General features: G+C 40.9%; 1 protein-coding gene across 5 annotated transcripts in view; it reads left to right on the plus strand.

The window, feature by feature from the left end:
- brwd1 (bromodomain and WD repeat domain containing 1) overlaps window positions 1-16,811 on the plus strand; it is a 132,859-nt gene that overhangs the window by 73,793 nt on the left and 42,255 nt on the right. For 4 of the 5 annotated variants that reach the window (XR_009651293.1, XM_060905744.1, XM_060905746.1 and 1 more), the window contains exons 21-29: window positions 2,812-2,952; window positions 3,065-3,141; window positions 3,323-3,548; window positions 14,019-14,135; window positions 14,220-14,327; window positions 14,508-14,632; window positions 14,735-14,817; window positions 14,952-15,063; window positions 15,177-15,238. Coding sequence is in view for 4 of the 5 variants with exons in the window: in XM_060905744.1 (XP_060761727.1) it covers window positions 2,812-2,952; window positions 3,065-3,141; window positions 3,323-3,548; window positions 14,019-14,135; window positions 14,220-14,327; window positions 14,508-14,632; window positions 14,735-14,817; window positions 14,952-15,063; window positions 15,177-15,238 (1,051 nt within the window). In the remaining variant the exon portion in view is untranslated. Of the gene's footprint in view, window positions 1-2,811; window positions 2,953-3,064; window positions 3,142-3,322; window positions 3,549-14,018; window positions 14,136-14,219; window positions 14,328-14,507; window positions 14,633-14,734; window positions 14,818-14,951; window positions 15,064-15,176; window positions 15,239-16,811 lie in introns of those variants that run through there. The other variant, XM_060905747.1, reaches the window with a different exon arrangement.

Consider the following 16,811-nt stretch of genomic DNA (forward strand, 5'->3'; position numbering starts at 1 on the left):
CATGCATGGACTGAATGAATGTGCATTGCTTTTATTTTGAAGTTGTGTTCAACAAAAACGCAATGCGCGCGACATGAACACGACATGAAATCCCACGAAACCTAATCCTGCGATAACTACTTCCGTAATTTGTCCAGACCAACCACAAACTTGTACGTCATCCTTCAAACGGTCCAGCCAATCACAGTGTGACGTCAGCAGCAGGCACCGGAGCCCGAGCCGATCTGTAGATCTGATACCTACACCGAATCAACGTTTTCAGTGATGGTTTAACAAATCCAGGTATAGATCCTCTCTCACTGATCATCTGTCAGCTGTGCTTCGCATCTCCATCTCAGACATTCAGCCTGACTCTGATGCACTCGTTAAAGACCAACAGAGACTAGATTTCTCTCCCTGAACAATAAAAAACTGAAAAACACCAAATGAGGTGATTAGACTACAAATGTGGGCATCATTATTATAAGGCCAAAAAAAAATGTGTTTTTTTCCGGTTACGTAGATTTCAAAACTAGGGTCGGTAGGCAGGCATTTGAATTTTTTTTTCAAGATGGCTGCCATAACCTATATTTAGACAGGAATAATTTCACAAAATATAATGAATTTCTTTGCAGGTCACCTGAGTTACCACCTTCTGATGAATCTGATGCAGCATGAGACACCTTTTAACATGAGTTTTTCTGTAAATATAACAGCTCTATACACCATGAGAGAGAGAGAGAGAGCAGCCCCGCCCCTCTCTGCTCCCTGAGTGCAGCTCGTCGCCTTGGTAACGGTGCAGGGAAAAGACACAATATAACAAGCAAAGAGCGCTTTTTCTCAGAGTTCCCTCTCCTCGAACAACGCTGATTTACACGGAAACGAAAGGAGCTATTCACAAAATTCTTTCACATTGAGTGCTACAAGGCTCCCATGAACACATAAATGTAATTTTTTTTTGTCCCTAGTGTAAAAAATGTGGACACTAGAGCGAGTTAAAAACAAGTGACTTTTCTGATTTTGCAGTAAAAGCGCTGCCACGTTTATAATGTGAGTCTATGGGAGAGCGCGGCTGTCCTCTCCTTACTTTCAGGCTTCTCATTCAAAAACTGTAAATCCTATCGCTCAGGGAGACACTTGTCTTGATTCACACAATGTGTGACTACAACTTTTGAGAAAGTTGTGTGTGTAGAGTGAAAATTGTGGCTGAGAAAACAGTTTAAATGAGAAAGTTAGAGCTTTTTTTTTTTTTTCTTTTCAAGCTGCCTAAACTCCTGAGCGCCACTGGTGTGTAACGCAATAGACACCCATTATAAAGTCTGAATTTCTCCAGATGTGCTCATGGTGTTTGATCTGGGACTGATCAAAAAGTATAGAACCTAGCAAAAAAGTTGAATGCCAGATCCACACAGGAGAATTTTGTCTCCGTTTTAAAGTTTGAATCATGTCTCTAAGTGAAAGACAAAAGCGTTATCTCTGCTTCTGTTCCCTCCGACGGCCCCGACACACTACTGCCTCCGCCAAGTGCGCGCGCACACCGCATGTCGGGGCCGCGGATGAGTTACTCTCCCTGATCAACGAAGTCGGCGGGGAATTTGTGGTTATTATCGGTATAAACAGCGCGAATCACAACTTAAATGAGTGCGGTTCAGTTTGACATTATTGTCAGTCCGTTAGATAAACATTTAATTTTATTAAAATCGAAAATTAATATTTAGAGCCTGTGGGCTACAAAAATAAGTCATTAAAGTAGCCGGCTGGACTTAATTGTGTAGTCGGCTGTATGGCCGGCAGCCGGCGCTTGTGGAAAGCCCTGATTTTCCCAGTGAGTGACACAAACTTCCGGTTCACACGGTTGGGTTATATGTAAAAGTCGCGACTGGGAAAAAAAAGTTTAGGGTCGGGCGGTACGGATTAGGGTAACCGGAAAAAAACACACTTTTTTTTTTTTGGGCCTAATATGATGTATCTTGCTTGATATTTGGAGTAGAAAGACAATATTGTGATGTCTTTTTATTGTGTTTTGGGGTGAATGTGACTGAAAAAAAAAGGTACAAACGTTCACATTTTGTTAACCATTGTTTTGGGAAATTTGATTGAATAAATGACATTTTTTGTAAGGCAACCTCGTTTTTTCTATACTCTTACCAGTCTTAGCAGCTTGTAAAAACAATGTTATTTACTGCTTTATATAAAGAAATACAATTAATATTATGCAGAATTTAGTTCAGCCTTTTGGTCCGGCCCTCCACAAAATTTTCTGTTTCTCATGCGGCCCCATGGAAAAAATAATTGCCCACCCCTGTGGTAATTTACCCACACCCCCCCAGCAGGCTACAGTCCTGACAAAAACGAGACAGTTTGCAACAAAAAAAGTATGCTTTTCCAGCAAAACAATCTATTATCTGAAATACTGATTGCATTCTTCAAGATCTCAACTTGCACATTATGGAAAAAAACGAAAATCACAAATTTCGAAAAAAAATGTGTCTTTTGCGATTTTCTCGGATTCGTTTCGGCCGACGTGTGTCCGTGGATTCCATGACTCGTCACATATAGTACTTTTAGTAACATCTGTTTTCATTTACGTAAAGTTTTACTTTTATAGGTTGTTGATGTGGGTTTTTTTTTTCCCTCTTTCTCCCCTCCCCTGACACATTTTACACCTTGGGGTAAAATTCCACTATTTCCCTTAATTTGGTCGTAGAACATTTTCAGTAACTAAGATAGATTCACCTCCTTTGACCGGAGAATGTTTGGAATTGTCACATCTGAGGCTTGATTTGCACTTATTCTATCTCCTTACTGTTTGCGGACCTGGCGTAAGCACAGGACGACTCTGACGACGAGCCAGTGTGCACTAAGCGCGCACAGCCACGTAAGCGACACCGCAATTTGGAGAGCACGAACAGTTACGCAGAGAGTCTGATTGAGTTTTCCTGTGAGGAAGGAGAGGAGACGGCGTCCTCTGAGGTAAAGCACGTTTTCATCTCCTAGGTTTTTCTCCCCCTTGCCGTGTGATTTTTATTTTATTTTTTTATATATTTGTGTTGACTGCTCATCCTGATGTATGTGGACGTTTTAGGAAAATGAAATCGAAGCAAGTGACGTAGACTCCTCAATTGAAGAGGAAGAGGAGGAGTGGAAAAGCGACAGCTCAAGGTACAAAAACCCATAACTCCGACAAGCGGTTTGCCTCAGGGTGACGTTAATTCGCACGTTTCACATTCTCGGTCCTCGTCAAGGCTGAGTGAAAAATCTAAAGTATGTTCTAGTGCCGTCTAGTATTTCATGTAAATATTTCCAGACTGCTTAATCGATTCTGCGTGTTTTTATTTTGAAGTCACTCCTCCAGCGAGTATTCTGATTGGACAGCTGATGCTGGCATCACCACGCAGGCGGTCATGTCCTCCCGAAGACACGCTCGTAGGCAGTTTAGCAGTTCTGATGAAGAGGCAGAGGAAGACAACACTGCAGAGGATGAGCAGACTGAACAAACGCAGGATGAGGATGCGCCGTCTTCATCACCTCAGAAAGCGAAGAAGAAAGCGAAAAGCAGAACACCGAAGGTGAGTAGCGTTGGCGACAGTGGCGAACCGTGAGCACTACAGCTGGGCCTTCACCTCAGCCCTCATATTGATGAGAAAATAAATAATCGCGGCAAAGGCACAGAGGATGACTTGAAAGCGTTAAGTAACTGATCGTTTAATTAACGACGACAAGGATGTAAACAAACAGACCATAACATCACAACTTCCCCAGCAGGAAACATTGCATAAAACTCGTGACCTTAAAAAAAAAAAAAAAAAAAATATATATATATATATATATATATATATATATATATATATATATATATATATGCTAACAGCACTATTAAATAACAGCGTACAAAAAAACAAACACAATCTTCAAACTGTAATGCAATTTCAAATGAATAATTCTTAAAGTTGGCAATAAAAAGACATATATTTTAAATTGACATGAAGTACAAATAGCCTACATTTCCATTTCGGGAGGCGCATCAAATAAAAGTCTTTTTATAGTTCCCGCTACACCCCCTTAATTTTACAGTGATTAAAATGGGAGAATGAAAATAATAATGATCACCATCATCATGAAATCATGAATGAATATCATCATGAATAATAATGTTGAAAAAAATAATAATTTATCTACTGAAAGGGCAATTTTACACTATGTACAAACTGAATGCCCACTTGGAATTTCCAAACACTTGAAACACCAAAAGGTGGCTTATAAAATCCTACCTACATGAAAACAAAATCCATACGTCGGTCTTTTTTTGTAAAGTGGGCAATGGCAGCGTCATAAAGTTTGTCCTTTGATTTGAGCTCCAAAAGAAGTGCTTTTTTTATTATCTCCAGCTTTTCGGTGAAAGGTCGCCTTGAAAAAGGCGATGCTAGCAAGCTAGCCACAACGTCGCTCTCGTTATCCGCCATTCAACTCTCAACCACTAATTCTATCAATTTTATTTTGCCCGCTACTGTCCTGTCGGCTAGGAGCATTGGCTAGGACTTCATGAAGGCCTACAATCTTTTGTTTTTGTCCCGCCCACTTAAAATCAAACATTGATTGGTCAATTTCCCCATCATTCTCCATATCAAAATACATAGCTCAGGCCTTTTCAGGGACTTGTGAAGTCCTAACCAATTAATGAGCTCGCTCTCCATGAGGGACGATTTTGATTGGACAGAGTGTTTCAGCCAGTAACCCTTTCATTGCTGATGTGAACTTGACAGTAAACTTAACTGAAGAACACGTGAGAAATGTATTAGTGTATGGTATTAAATTAGACAGTTTTTAAAAAAAATATGCATATTTATATTATTTATTAGCTACTTTTGGTCCAAAATTTTTAAGGCCTTCTCTGAAGGCCTAGAAGGCCCTGACGGTTCCCCTCTGGTTGACGAGACAGCAGTGGTGTTTAACCGATCTTAACAGCTCGTGGCGCAAACGGTGTTCCAGTACTTAAGGAGACGGTTAGTGAAGCTTGTATAATTGCCACCTAAGAAAAATAGCTAAAACACCAGCCTGGTGTATTATATTTCGATTGCGTTCATTATGTCTTATATTAAATATAGTTAGTTTTTTTTTTTTTTTTTCCTTTTTTATCAGACATCTAGTTTTTGGGTTTGTTTACCTGACGTTTCGACGTACGACTGTCGTCTTCCTCAGAGTGTCACCGGATGTTATTGGTGACACATCTTTTATCAGCTGATGTTTCCCAAGGCGTGGCCTTCCTGTCTGGATTGACAGGTCGGTCACGCCTTCTACTGTCAGTTCGTCCCCTGCAAGATGGCACTCCAGGTATGGGAGAGCATGTATGCTCCCTCATCCCGGTTGATGGTCCTCGGGCTTCGCTTACGGATCTCCATGGCCTCCCTGATCCAGCGCTGATGTTTGTTATCTTCTGTGCGGATGACTCTAGCATTCCCCCAGTCCATAATATGATTTTCCCTTTTACAGTGATCTGTTATAGCTGACTTATAATTTTCCTGTTGTGCCTTTTCTTTTATTGTTCGGGTTTGTCTTGTAGCTGTCTCCTTTTCACACTCTTTCTTATGTTCATTTTTCCTTGTGTTGAAACTCCTTCCTGTCTCCCCAATGTAAGTTTTATTGCATAATTGGCATGGAATCTCATATATGGTGTTGCATCTGTTGTCCGGATGTATTCTGTCTTTGGGATGAACCGGAATCTGACGGAGTGTTGTGTGTGTGGTTTGACAGGTGTGTTAATGTTGTATTTCCTCATTGCTCTTTGAATGCGTTCCGTTATTCCTCTGATGTATGGTAATATCACTACTCCCCTGTGTTCTTGTTTGTTGGTTTGTTTTTTCTCTTTCTTCTGTGTTTTACTGTTTTTGACCTGTTCCACCCTTTTGGATATTGCCCATTGTGGATATTGACATGCCTTCAGTGCGTGTTGTATATGTTGTTCCTCCTGTTCTTTGTCCTGTGGATCTGTAATTATTGTTGTGTGTTCATGTAATGTTCTGAGACTACTGATATTTTGTGCGTTATGGGGTGTTCGGAAGTCCAATTTAAATATTGGTCGGTGTGTGTGGGTTTTCTGTGTACTTTTATTTTGATGTCCCCATCTTTTGTGTGATGTATTTTTAAATCCAAAAATGCTATTGACTGCTCCGTTTCTTCATGTGTGAATTTTATATTACCGGTATTGTCTATGGTGTTGAGATGGTCGGTGAGTTGTTGAGTGTGTCCCCTCTTCACTTTTTCCAGTATGTCATCCACGTAACGTTTCCAGAGTGTTGGCCTGTATTCTGCTGGTATTGTAGTGAATGCTTTCTGCTCCAGATCTTCCATGAAAAAGCCGCACATGATGGCTGATAGTGGGTCTCCCATGGCAAAACCTTCCTTCTGTCTGTAAATTGTATTCCTGAACTGAAAGTATGTGGATGTGGGTAAAAGGGAAAATCATATTATGGACTGGGGGAATGCCAGAGTCATCCGCACAGAAGATGATAAACATCAGCGCTGGATCAGGGAGGCCGTGGAGATCCGTAAGCGAAGCCCGAGGACCATCAACCGGGATGAGGGAGCATACATGCTCTCCCATACCTGGAGTGCCATCTTGCAGGGGACGAACTGACAGTAGAAGGCGTGACCGACCTGTCAATCCAGACAGGAAGGCCACGCCTTCGGAAACATCAGCTGATAAAAGATGCGTCACCAATAACATCCGGTGACACTCTGAGGAAGATGACAGTCGTACGTCGAAACATGTCAGGTAAACAAACCTAAAAACTAGATGTCTGATAAAAAAGGAAAAAAAAAAAACTAACTGGTGTATTATAATTCAGGTTCAAGGATATTAGTTATATATTTAGACTAGACTTGACAGCGTGCCGCTGCGCTGATGAACCTCCCATACTTTTGTACAGGAGAGCAGCACGTTTTCGTTTGGCCTTTAAGAGAGATACGCAGAACCTTTTTTTTTTTTTTTTTTTTTTTTTTTTTTTTTGAAATATACTACCATTCAAAAGTTTGGGGTCACCCAGACAATTTTGTGTTTTCCATGAAAAGTCACACTTTTACACTACGTTCACACTGCAAGGCTTAATGCTCAATTCCGATTTTTTTGTGAGGTCGTTCACATTGACAAATATACAGGGATTGGAATTTTCCGCGGATTTTATCAACCCAGGCGTCATTTTTGTGAATCGTCTAAATCCGAGGAGAAAATATTTAGGGGGGGTTAGGTACGTGTTGACCCGGTCAACCATCGGGAACAAGGCTCTGTTTACGTCGGCAGTTCAGAACGTACACTGTATTTGATTGGCCGTTGAGAGAGAAATATCGCGATTTGACCAATGGTAAACGAGCATAGATAGGAAAGGCCAAAATGTCACATGCAAGCTTCGTTCTGATTGGTTCTTCGCATTTCGCTTTCTTGCTCATTCAACATGGCGCTCCACGAGGCCGGAGATTGAGGATGTAACAGCAAATAAGAGCTTCAAAATGGTGAAAATTATCACAAAAGAAAACGAATCGCTTATTCAGGTGATAAAGACGTGAAGAATAAATTCCGTTGGGACTGGTTAGAGAGAACTGTAACTTTGAAGATAAAAATCGGCAAAACCACTGAAGACGTAGTTGAGAAATTGTCCGATTTCATTGGAAGATGTGACGCTCCCGGCAAAGCCCAATGTATCTACTGCAATGACATTATTAATTATGGCTCTCGCGGGTGCATTGCTTTGATTGAACATGCTTCAAAAGGGAAGAAAGGGAGCTGAGAGAACTGTGCAACAGGGAAATTGTGTTTCTGTTGAGACAAGTTCACTGCAAAAGAGGTAACTGCATTCTTTAATAAAGTAACTGAAACATTTACAGGATTATGTCAAATATTCTGTCTTTGTGTTTAATTTATATTCATCATTCCTTTCATTCTAGCATGAAGTTAAAAATTCTTTTTAGCTGTGCATTATTGAGACTATTTTTGTTTATTAGTGTCCAAAACTCAAGCTTCTTTGGACTGAAAATATTATTCAACTGCAGGCTTTCGTCTAAACGGGGGAACAGGGGCGCTGCGCCCTCTTACTCTCGGCGTGCGCCCCCTTACCGACTCCGTGAAAACATCCCAGCAACACTACGTGACAATGTGTCTGATCATCAAATACGTTATAATTGCTCCAAAAATATTCCAATCATAGAAGATACACCGCCAGACGGTGCAAAAACAATCCGAATTGGCGTTTTCCAGACTGAGGCGCCATGTTGTTTAGTTGTTTACTTGTCGCGGCTGCTCTCGCGAGATTTGACATGGGTTACATACAAGGTCAGCTGACTTGTAGAGCGAGATTTCTCGAGACTGAATGACCTTTCACCCACCGGCGCGGGAGCTTTTGACAGAAGTAGTTTGCGAGTTGTTTTTGTTGACACTTGGGCATTTAAAGATGTCATCCAGCGGCACGAAGCGGAAGAAAGCCAAAGACTGTCCGGGGCAGAAGAAGATTAGGCCAAATAAAAAAAAAGTGTGTTTCCGGTAACCCGACCGATCGAGAATTTCCGCGTCGAAATTGCCGACCGTAAAGTTTTTATTACAAATTTCCCTCGATATTTTAGTGTAAGCGGCGTTAGTTTGTCATAATTTTTTTGTTTCAACGCATTCAAGTTGTGAAAGAAACGATAAAAAGTAAAATGTTTCGCCACTTCTATCAGCCCTCCTGCATAAACTGAGCCAAGCCGCCATTTTGAATCCTCATTCAAGGCTGTAATGCAAATTGCTTCCTTTTCAGTATACAAGTGCACTTCCATGGCAGGGAAAAACACTACATTTTGCCGCCTATGTAGTTCCCTATTTATACAAATAGGAGTCATTCAGGATTCAGCCATGTTTTTGCTCGACCCAAGTTCTACAGTAGGCTAGGCTAGGCCGTCTGCTTTTAATGGAAGTAGCCTAGGACGTTATTTTCACGTTATTTCTTGATAAGGTGTTTTCACGTTATTACATGAAAATATCATGAAATATCGCTTCCGTAGATCATAACTCGAACTCTGGCGATATATATATTTTTTTTTATTCGTTTAAAGATTTAAAACACTTATTTTATTATGATGTGTGGTATAAAGGATTCTGTGCCAAAATACTATTTTGTAAGATGTTTACTTGTGTTAATTTTTTCGAACAAAATAAAAAAAAAAATTAAGAAAAAAAAAAAAACTTTCCTACCTACCGACCTTATTTTAGTATTTCATGTTACCGGAAACACACTATTTTTTTTTTTTTTTTTTGGCCTTACTTCTTTCTTTTTCAATGTTGACAGACAATTTGTTACAATTTCCCTCTCAGATAGCCTCAAAATGTCCCATTGGAGCATTTTTCAAAGGCTTTGCCCGGCGGGGGGGGGACAACCGGCACCCCACCCGCCATGGTGAGCGCCCTCATACTAAATTTTTCTAGAAAAAACCCTGAACTGAGCAATCTGAGACCATTTCTAGTGGTCTAAAATGTATAAAACTCATTAGCTTCCGGGGGCCTTCGGTCCCCTGGACCCCCAACCAGGCTCCGCCCTGGACCTGGCTGGGGGCCGATGGCCCCCAGACCCCCGATTAAATTTTCAGCTGAAAATACAATTTCTCATTCTCATCCCTGAATATATGCGACTTGTACGTGATCCTCAGTATGAACGAAAAGCGACCTAAAAGTGTTCCGCATGCGCATTGTAGGATACGACGACGTCACACGCAGTGAGCATGGCCAGTGTTTACGGAAGTAACCTAAAGTTTCCTGTGTATGACAGTAGCCAGCATGGAGTACCTGGCGATGATGCAGTTGTTGTTGCGACGGAGCCAGAACATGCACAGTAGCCTGATGTTAAGGAGGAGGTTGAGAAGGAAGAGGGCAAGGGTTTTGGCTCAGGCGTTCTGCGGGGTAGTGACTGCAACCTCCGTTCAAAGGAACGTGTGGGTGCGGAGTCGCATTGATGTCATGCGCCATGTTGTTGTAACTTTTTTTGAGAGACCTGCCGCCTACTTCAGCGCAGAATAGTGACGTTTGTGGCTTGTTGATGACGTGTAAGTCGGATGAATGCGACCTGGCGGTTCAGACTGAAGTCGCATATGAAAAGCGCGGATAGGAATCGGAATTAGGACCACATATCCAAACGGCCTGGGTCGGATTTGAAAAAATCGGATCCGTGTCGTTCATATTGTCAATAAAAGATCGGATACAGGTCACACATGGGCGAAAAAATCGGATTTGAGTCACTTCAGCCTGCAGTGTGAACGTAGTGTTATTTCCCACCATAAGTTGTAAAATGAATAGAAAATATAGTCAAGACATTTTTCTGGCCATTTTGAGCATTTAATCGACCCCACAAATATGATGCTCCAGAAACTCAATCTGCTCAAAGGAAGGTCAGTTTTATAGCTTCTCTAAAGAGCTCAACTGTTTTCAGCTGTGCTAACATGATTGTACAAGGGTTTTCTAATCATCCATTAGCCTTCTGAGGCAATGAGCAAACACATTGTACCATTAGAACACTGGAGTGAGAGTTGCTGGAAATGGGCCTCTATACACCTATGGAGATATTGCACCAAAAACCAGACATTTGCAGCTAGAATAGTCATTTACCACATTAGCAATGTATAGAGTGGATTTCTGATTAGTTTAAAGTGATCTTCATTGAAAAGAACAGTGCTTTTCTTTCAAAAATAAGGAAATTTCAAAGTGACCCCAAACTTTTGAACGGTAGTGTACGTTTCTGAGTGGATAGTGTAAACATTTTTATATTTGAGAGTTAAAATCGACCGCAAAGTTGGCATTCGAGCTGCCCCGCTGAGCCAGCCAGCCCTGAGATATATACCGTATTGGCTCGAATATAAGACGGTGTTTTTGTTGTAAAAAATAGCTCTTAAAAAGGGGGGTCGTCTTAAATTCGCGGACTAGACAAAATGCTGCCAAAGTGAAAGTGAGGACAGTGAGAGTGAGCAAAGTGAGGCTGAGGATCTCTGTGCTGAGTAGCTGTAATTTAGCAAACTACCCTTTCCATTGTTTCAGTTGTTTATTATTGTAAACCTTAATGTATTGTTTAATGCATTGTTTAAAACATTTGCACTGTTCTGCAAATTTTTTCCATATACCCGTAGGCTATGGGAAGTTAATGCATTGACATTCTGAAGTTTATGAACTTTCAATCTAAACCTGACAAATTTGTTGAATTAATGCAATTTAAATGTTTTAATTTGGCTTGTCTAGTAGCCTGCATTTTAGCCTCTTTTTTTTTTTTTTTTTTTTTACTTCTATGAAAAGTGTTCACGGAAATGAGACTGAAATGACCTCTATTTAAATGTGAAAAACAAAAGCCTCTAATTTTAAACAGAATTTTGAAATAAATACGCTTTATATGAATGAACATTTGGTCTTCAAAAAACTTTTTTTCCCCAAAGATAAACTTGGAAAAGGGGGGGTCGTCTTACATTCAGGGTCGTCTTATATTCGGGCCAATACGGTAATACATAGACTTGAATACTAGTTTAGAATCAGCCTTGAATACTGACCGAGGCCCTTCATGGTATTTCACGATCCGAACCTCCCAACTGGTAAATAACATGTATTTTATTTTTTTCGCAGTCCAAATCCTGCGCTCTGATTGGCTGGCGAGCGGGTCCGTATCCTACGATATGGACCTCTGGTGACTCGCTCGTTCACAACAACAACAAACATAGTAGCATTTTTGTGCAGGAGGCATTATGTTTGAGGCATTTGGGGACAAAGATAAACTGATTTTAGAATTTGAGATCAAAAGATCTAAGGCCAAGGTCGCTGTGAGGTCAAATGTCTGTCCGAAAACCTTGTGAACACAATATCTCCAAGGCTGATGCAAGTAATTTCACCAGGTCAAGATTACTGTGAGGTCAAGTGTCCATCCCCAAATCACAACTTAATAAGGCATGTAGTCTACCGGGCAGAGGCATCCCATCGACGCCGTTGGCGTCGAGTTCTATCTAGTTTTGTCAACATTTATTTATTTTTTTTTAATAAGATTTATTTAAAAGATTGTCAAAAATCTTATACTTTTTTTTTCCAGCATTTCTCAGGAGAATAGCATTAATTTCACATCATGGATAGTGATAACGACAGTGTTCACAGCGAAAGCGAGTTTTACTACCCTGAGGATGAAGAAATAATATAAAACATTTCAGGAGAAAGCTAAAAACCTTGAACTGTTGCTAACGCTGAGCAAAAACATGGCTGAATCCTGAATGACTCAATTTTGTATAAATACGGGACTACATAGGCGGCAAAATGTAGTTTTTTTTTTTTTTTCCTGCCATGGAAGTGCACTTGTATACCGAAGAGGAAGCAATTTGCATTACAGCCGTGAATGAGGATTCAAAATGGCGGCTCAGATCGGCTCGGTTTTCCCTTTCGGGCGCTCTCGTTTTCTGTTAGAATTTGGTAAAGAAAAAATAAATATATTATTTACCAGCTTAAGGTCGGTCCGTCAGCGGTCTCAAAAGTAGCCGGTGACCGGCGGCAAATCGCCGGCTATGGCTTGTTATGCCGCCGGCTATTGTCAGTCGAGTCACAAAATGTAATATTAAATATTTCTGACAGCAAAAAAAGTTGTGAACGTAAATTACATCCACTATGTCATGTATGTCCGTTGCCGCGTCAACTGTGTTTACATCCTCGACACGAGTGCAGCCATTACTGCCGCCTGTGTTGCCAGATTGGGAGGTTTCCCACCCAATCTGGGTGGTTTTAAGTGCATTTTGGCGGGTTTTGAACATATTTTGGGCTGTAAAATGTCAGCAGTATCTGGCAACATATTTTTTTACTTAATACAAGAAATTAATGGATACCAACGTTTTTGCCAAAATGGTATTTTATTTTCCATTGTTTAGGCAGCTTCAGCATCATACTGTGAGATTCTGTTCAAATTGTTTTTTTTCTTCTATGAAGCCTGAGCCATTTATTTTATTAGTTTATAATTATTGTTTAATTTAGTCTTCAGGAGAGACTGCCTGCACACAGTACTAGTATTAATAGTTTTTTTTTCTTCCATGAAAGCTGAGGCATTTATATTATATTTTAAGGTAACTTCATGTTGTGCTGTGAGGTTCTCTGCACTTTAACTTTTGAACCAACAGGTGCATTTGGATAAGTAAAGCCTATTTTTCTGCATTTTTGTAGTCCTGGTAATCTTTTATATTGGTAAAGTTGTTTATAGGATCATTTCTCAGTGTCTGTTTTTTTAATCAATAGTTTTTCAGTAATAACTTAATATTTAACATCACTCAATTTTAAACAACCCCCGCGCCTCCCCATGGGCTGCCCCATAGTCTCCAAAATTTCTGTGGGCAACACTGGCGTGCATAACAACGCTAATCAAGCTTAAGCTAGACGACCCGCCTCAAATACCCGTCCCGGGTAAATGTTATCCCAATTTTAGATGGCCTGTTTCAAACCATCCCACCTCATGAAAAATTCGTCCATCCTTCCGTCCCGTCCCGTCTGCCACTGGCAGACATTTTACCATTTTGCACCCTGCTGTAAATTATTTGTACCCTGCTATTCTCCCAAACTTTGAAGCCCCTGGTCCGTATGGTGAAATACCGTGACCTCGGCCCAGAGGTCCTCGCTCAGTACTTTCAAGACCTCGGTCACGGTATTTCACCATACGGACCTCCCAGCTGGTAAATAACATGTATGTATGACACGTACAGTGTTGACAGGATGTAAATAAAATTCAACAAGAATAATAAGCACACAGGGAGGCGTTTATATGAAAGTGGGAGAGAATACACACAGGCGCAGTAGAGCATAAACACTTCAATCACAAAGTACATTTAACGTTACAAGAGGACATTTGAAGTAACCCTCAGGTCCATAGCTGCAACTTGAATGAAATTTAGTATGAAGTGATGGCAACCCGAGAGGAATGTTTCCTCTGCAACAGTAGTGTCAGTGTGCTGTAAACAGTACCAAATGATTGACAATAAATATCGTTTACCTTGTTGATTTTTGTGTCGTCTTGAAAATCCAGTGTCCAAAACCCAGGCTGTCCCTGAACAGAGAGGTGTCCAACGAGTTTCGTCCCTCCGCCTGGATTACCGACGTCATTCCTCGGAAGTCTCCTTTTGTTCCACAAGTGGGAGATGAGGTTTGTTTTCACCGTCCCGTGTTACTCCACGTTCTTTGTCGACTTGTATGTGTGTGATATTTATACTTGGCACCCCGTCTGTAGGTTATCTACTTCCGTCAGGGTCACGAGGCTTATGTGGACGCAGTGTGCAGGAGTAATTTGTACCCCATCAACCTGGACAAACAGCCGTGGAGGAAGATGGATCTGAGAGTCAGTTTTCATTTAAAAGCACTTGAAACGTCATGTACTATTATGCTAGTAGCATCGGTTTGGTCATTTAAATGTTTGTCCCTCATTTTAGGCTTGTCTGGGTTGTGTGTGGCCTGTAATGGTGGTTTTAATTGTATGCATCACTATTTCAAATATCACGGTTTGCTGTTTAATCACCAGGACCAAGAGTTTGTTAAAATAACCGGGATCAAGTACGAAGTGTGTCCACCGACGCTTTGTTGTTTGAAACTGACGCAGATCGACACCGGAACAGGCAAAATAACAAACAAGTCATTTTCTGTGAAGTAAGAATCAACATTTTGGATCTCCTAGCTACTGTAGTCTCTTATTAGACCGTCACTCATGTTTCTCTGGACTTTTTTTTTTTTGGTCTTGCTTTCGTGCAGGTACCATGATATGCCTGATGTGATTGACTTCCTCGTGCTTCGCCAGAGCTACGACGAAGCATGCAGCAGGATCTGGAGGTCAAGTATGTCACCTTGGCGTTCTTCGTTATTTAACCTTCTCGCATTTCCGTCTGTATTCAGATGGAACGCTTGTTGGGGGGGAAGGGTGAATTCCTGGCTGCACAGGATGTTTAAGTAAGCCTGGTTTGTCTTTTAGACGATCATTTCCGATCAGTAATCGATGATGCGTGGTGGTTTGGGACCATAGTCTGCCAGGAGCCGTATCAGTCGGAGTATCCCGACAGCCATTTCCAATGCTTCAAAGTCAGGTAAGGTGCAAATTACACCAATCTCCATCCCCCACCCCGCCCTTTATTTGTGTTGTGTTAAGGTGGCTTTGATTTTTTTTTTTTATATTGATGATGTAATGGCCTGTCCATAGGTGGGATAATGGAGAAACTGAAAAGCTCAGTCCGTGGGACATTGAGGCTATTCCAGAGAATGGTAAGCTCCTGTTTCTTTCTCGCACACACCAACAACCAAAATACACCTCTCTACTCAAGAACGTTACGTTATGTACATAACCGCTTTTCCCTGAATAAGAATACTACTCTTAGTAGTACTGCGTACTTTTCATTATCTGTAATTTTTCCATTAGTTTTGCCAGATGTGCAGCAGCAGCCTTTACTATTTGTTGTACAGACTGAATTGACTGAAATGTCTAAACGGTTAACTCCTCTTGGTTAACTGGCTATGCGTATGTTTCATTGGCGGCTGGTAGTCTTTCAAACAGGGGAGGCTGGTCGGTTATGATATTTCCAGATTTTAAAAGAAAAAACATCAATTTTGCCCATACTCTTGCCTCTGATCTGGCTGATTGTTGGCAGTGTCACAAACTGTGAAATAACAGGTTCTTTTGGCCCATTAGCCTACTGTCCAATATACATGATGGGGGGTTATATTTTAACATTTTATATTTTAAAATTGTGGCATGTTGTTTAAAAAGTGATCATTATTGAAAGCAGCTCTTTGTCAGGAACCTCAGCATTCAATGCCACTTTCCCTATATTTTACTTATTTTGACTGAGAAATGTTTTATTGACAATTTTGATAACCCTTCACTTTTAATCCAGGTCTGTAGTGTGAAATGTTCTCGGCTGTGTTTTTGTTTAAAAATGTTTTCCAAATTGTAGCTGTGTTTAATTCATATCCAGAAAAATATATATTCCAGTATAATATACTCAGCATAAACATTTTAAATAGATTCTATATTTTTGGTCCATCCATGACGTATTACTAAAGTAGCCTATTTACTGTTGTTGATGTGGGTCACTTGCTGTTAGCCAATTCACTTTCTCGTACCAGGGGAGCTGAAAGGAACGAGTATTATTCCCTACCTTTTTCACCAAGTCAGTTTGAGGCGTTGGTCTACCCTGCTCTTTAATTTTAATTTTTTCCTCGAAAGGAAGACTGGCAAATGGCTTCGCCAAAATTAAATCAGCAATGCTTGGCATCCGTGCGCAGCTTTCTTGCTAGCTGACTAGCCCTCTCAAGTTCAGTCACTCAAATAAACGAAATTTCTGGAACTAAGATAGCAAACTTGACAACACTATATTTACACTTTATTTACAATGAAAATGTATACAAACTAAAAAAGCTGGTAGAAACCGTATGTAATGAGTGAAATCGAAATGTAAGCTGATCTCTTACAATACACCACAGCACTTGCGAATCCGCATGGGACTGAACTGAAATTCACTGCTGCCTGTCTATAGTTGAAACGAGCTGTCAATCAAAGAAAATATCCGGCCGCTTTCACCAATCACAGTCTCCTCGCGGAAACTGCCATGTCCCTCCCATGTGAGGCTGGGAGTCCGTGGGCGGGCATTTTCGCAGTATTTGTCCAATAACCATCTTGCATTTTGGGATTGAAAAGCGCATAGATCCCAAATGCCATTGAAGTCCACTGAGGCTGGGCTGCATCGCGCTGTCACGAGGGGGAAAAGCTCACGCACACATTAGGCGAACTGCGGAAAGTTATAACGGAATGATTTCGCACTGTACTTGGGTTGAGCAC

This window comes from Neoarius graeffei, chromosome 23 (assembly GCF_027579695.1).
Source record: "Neoarius graeffei isolate fNeoGra1 chromosome 23, fNeoGra1.pri, whole genome shotgun sequence".
NCBI lineage: Eukaryota > Metazoa > Chordata > Actinopteri > Siluriformes > Ariidae > Neoarius > Neoarius graeffei.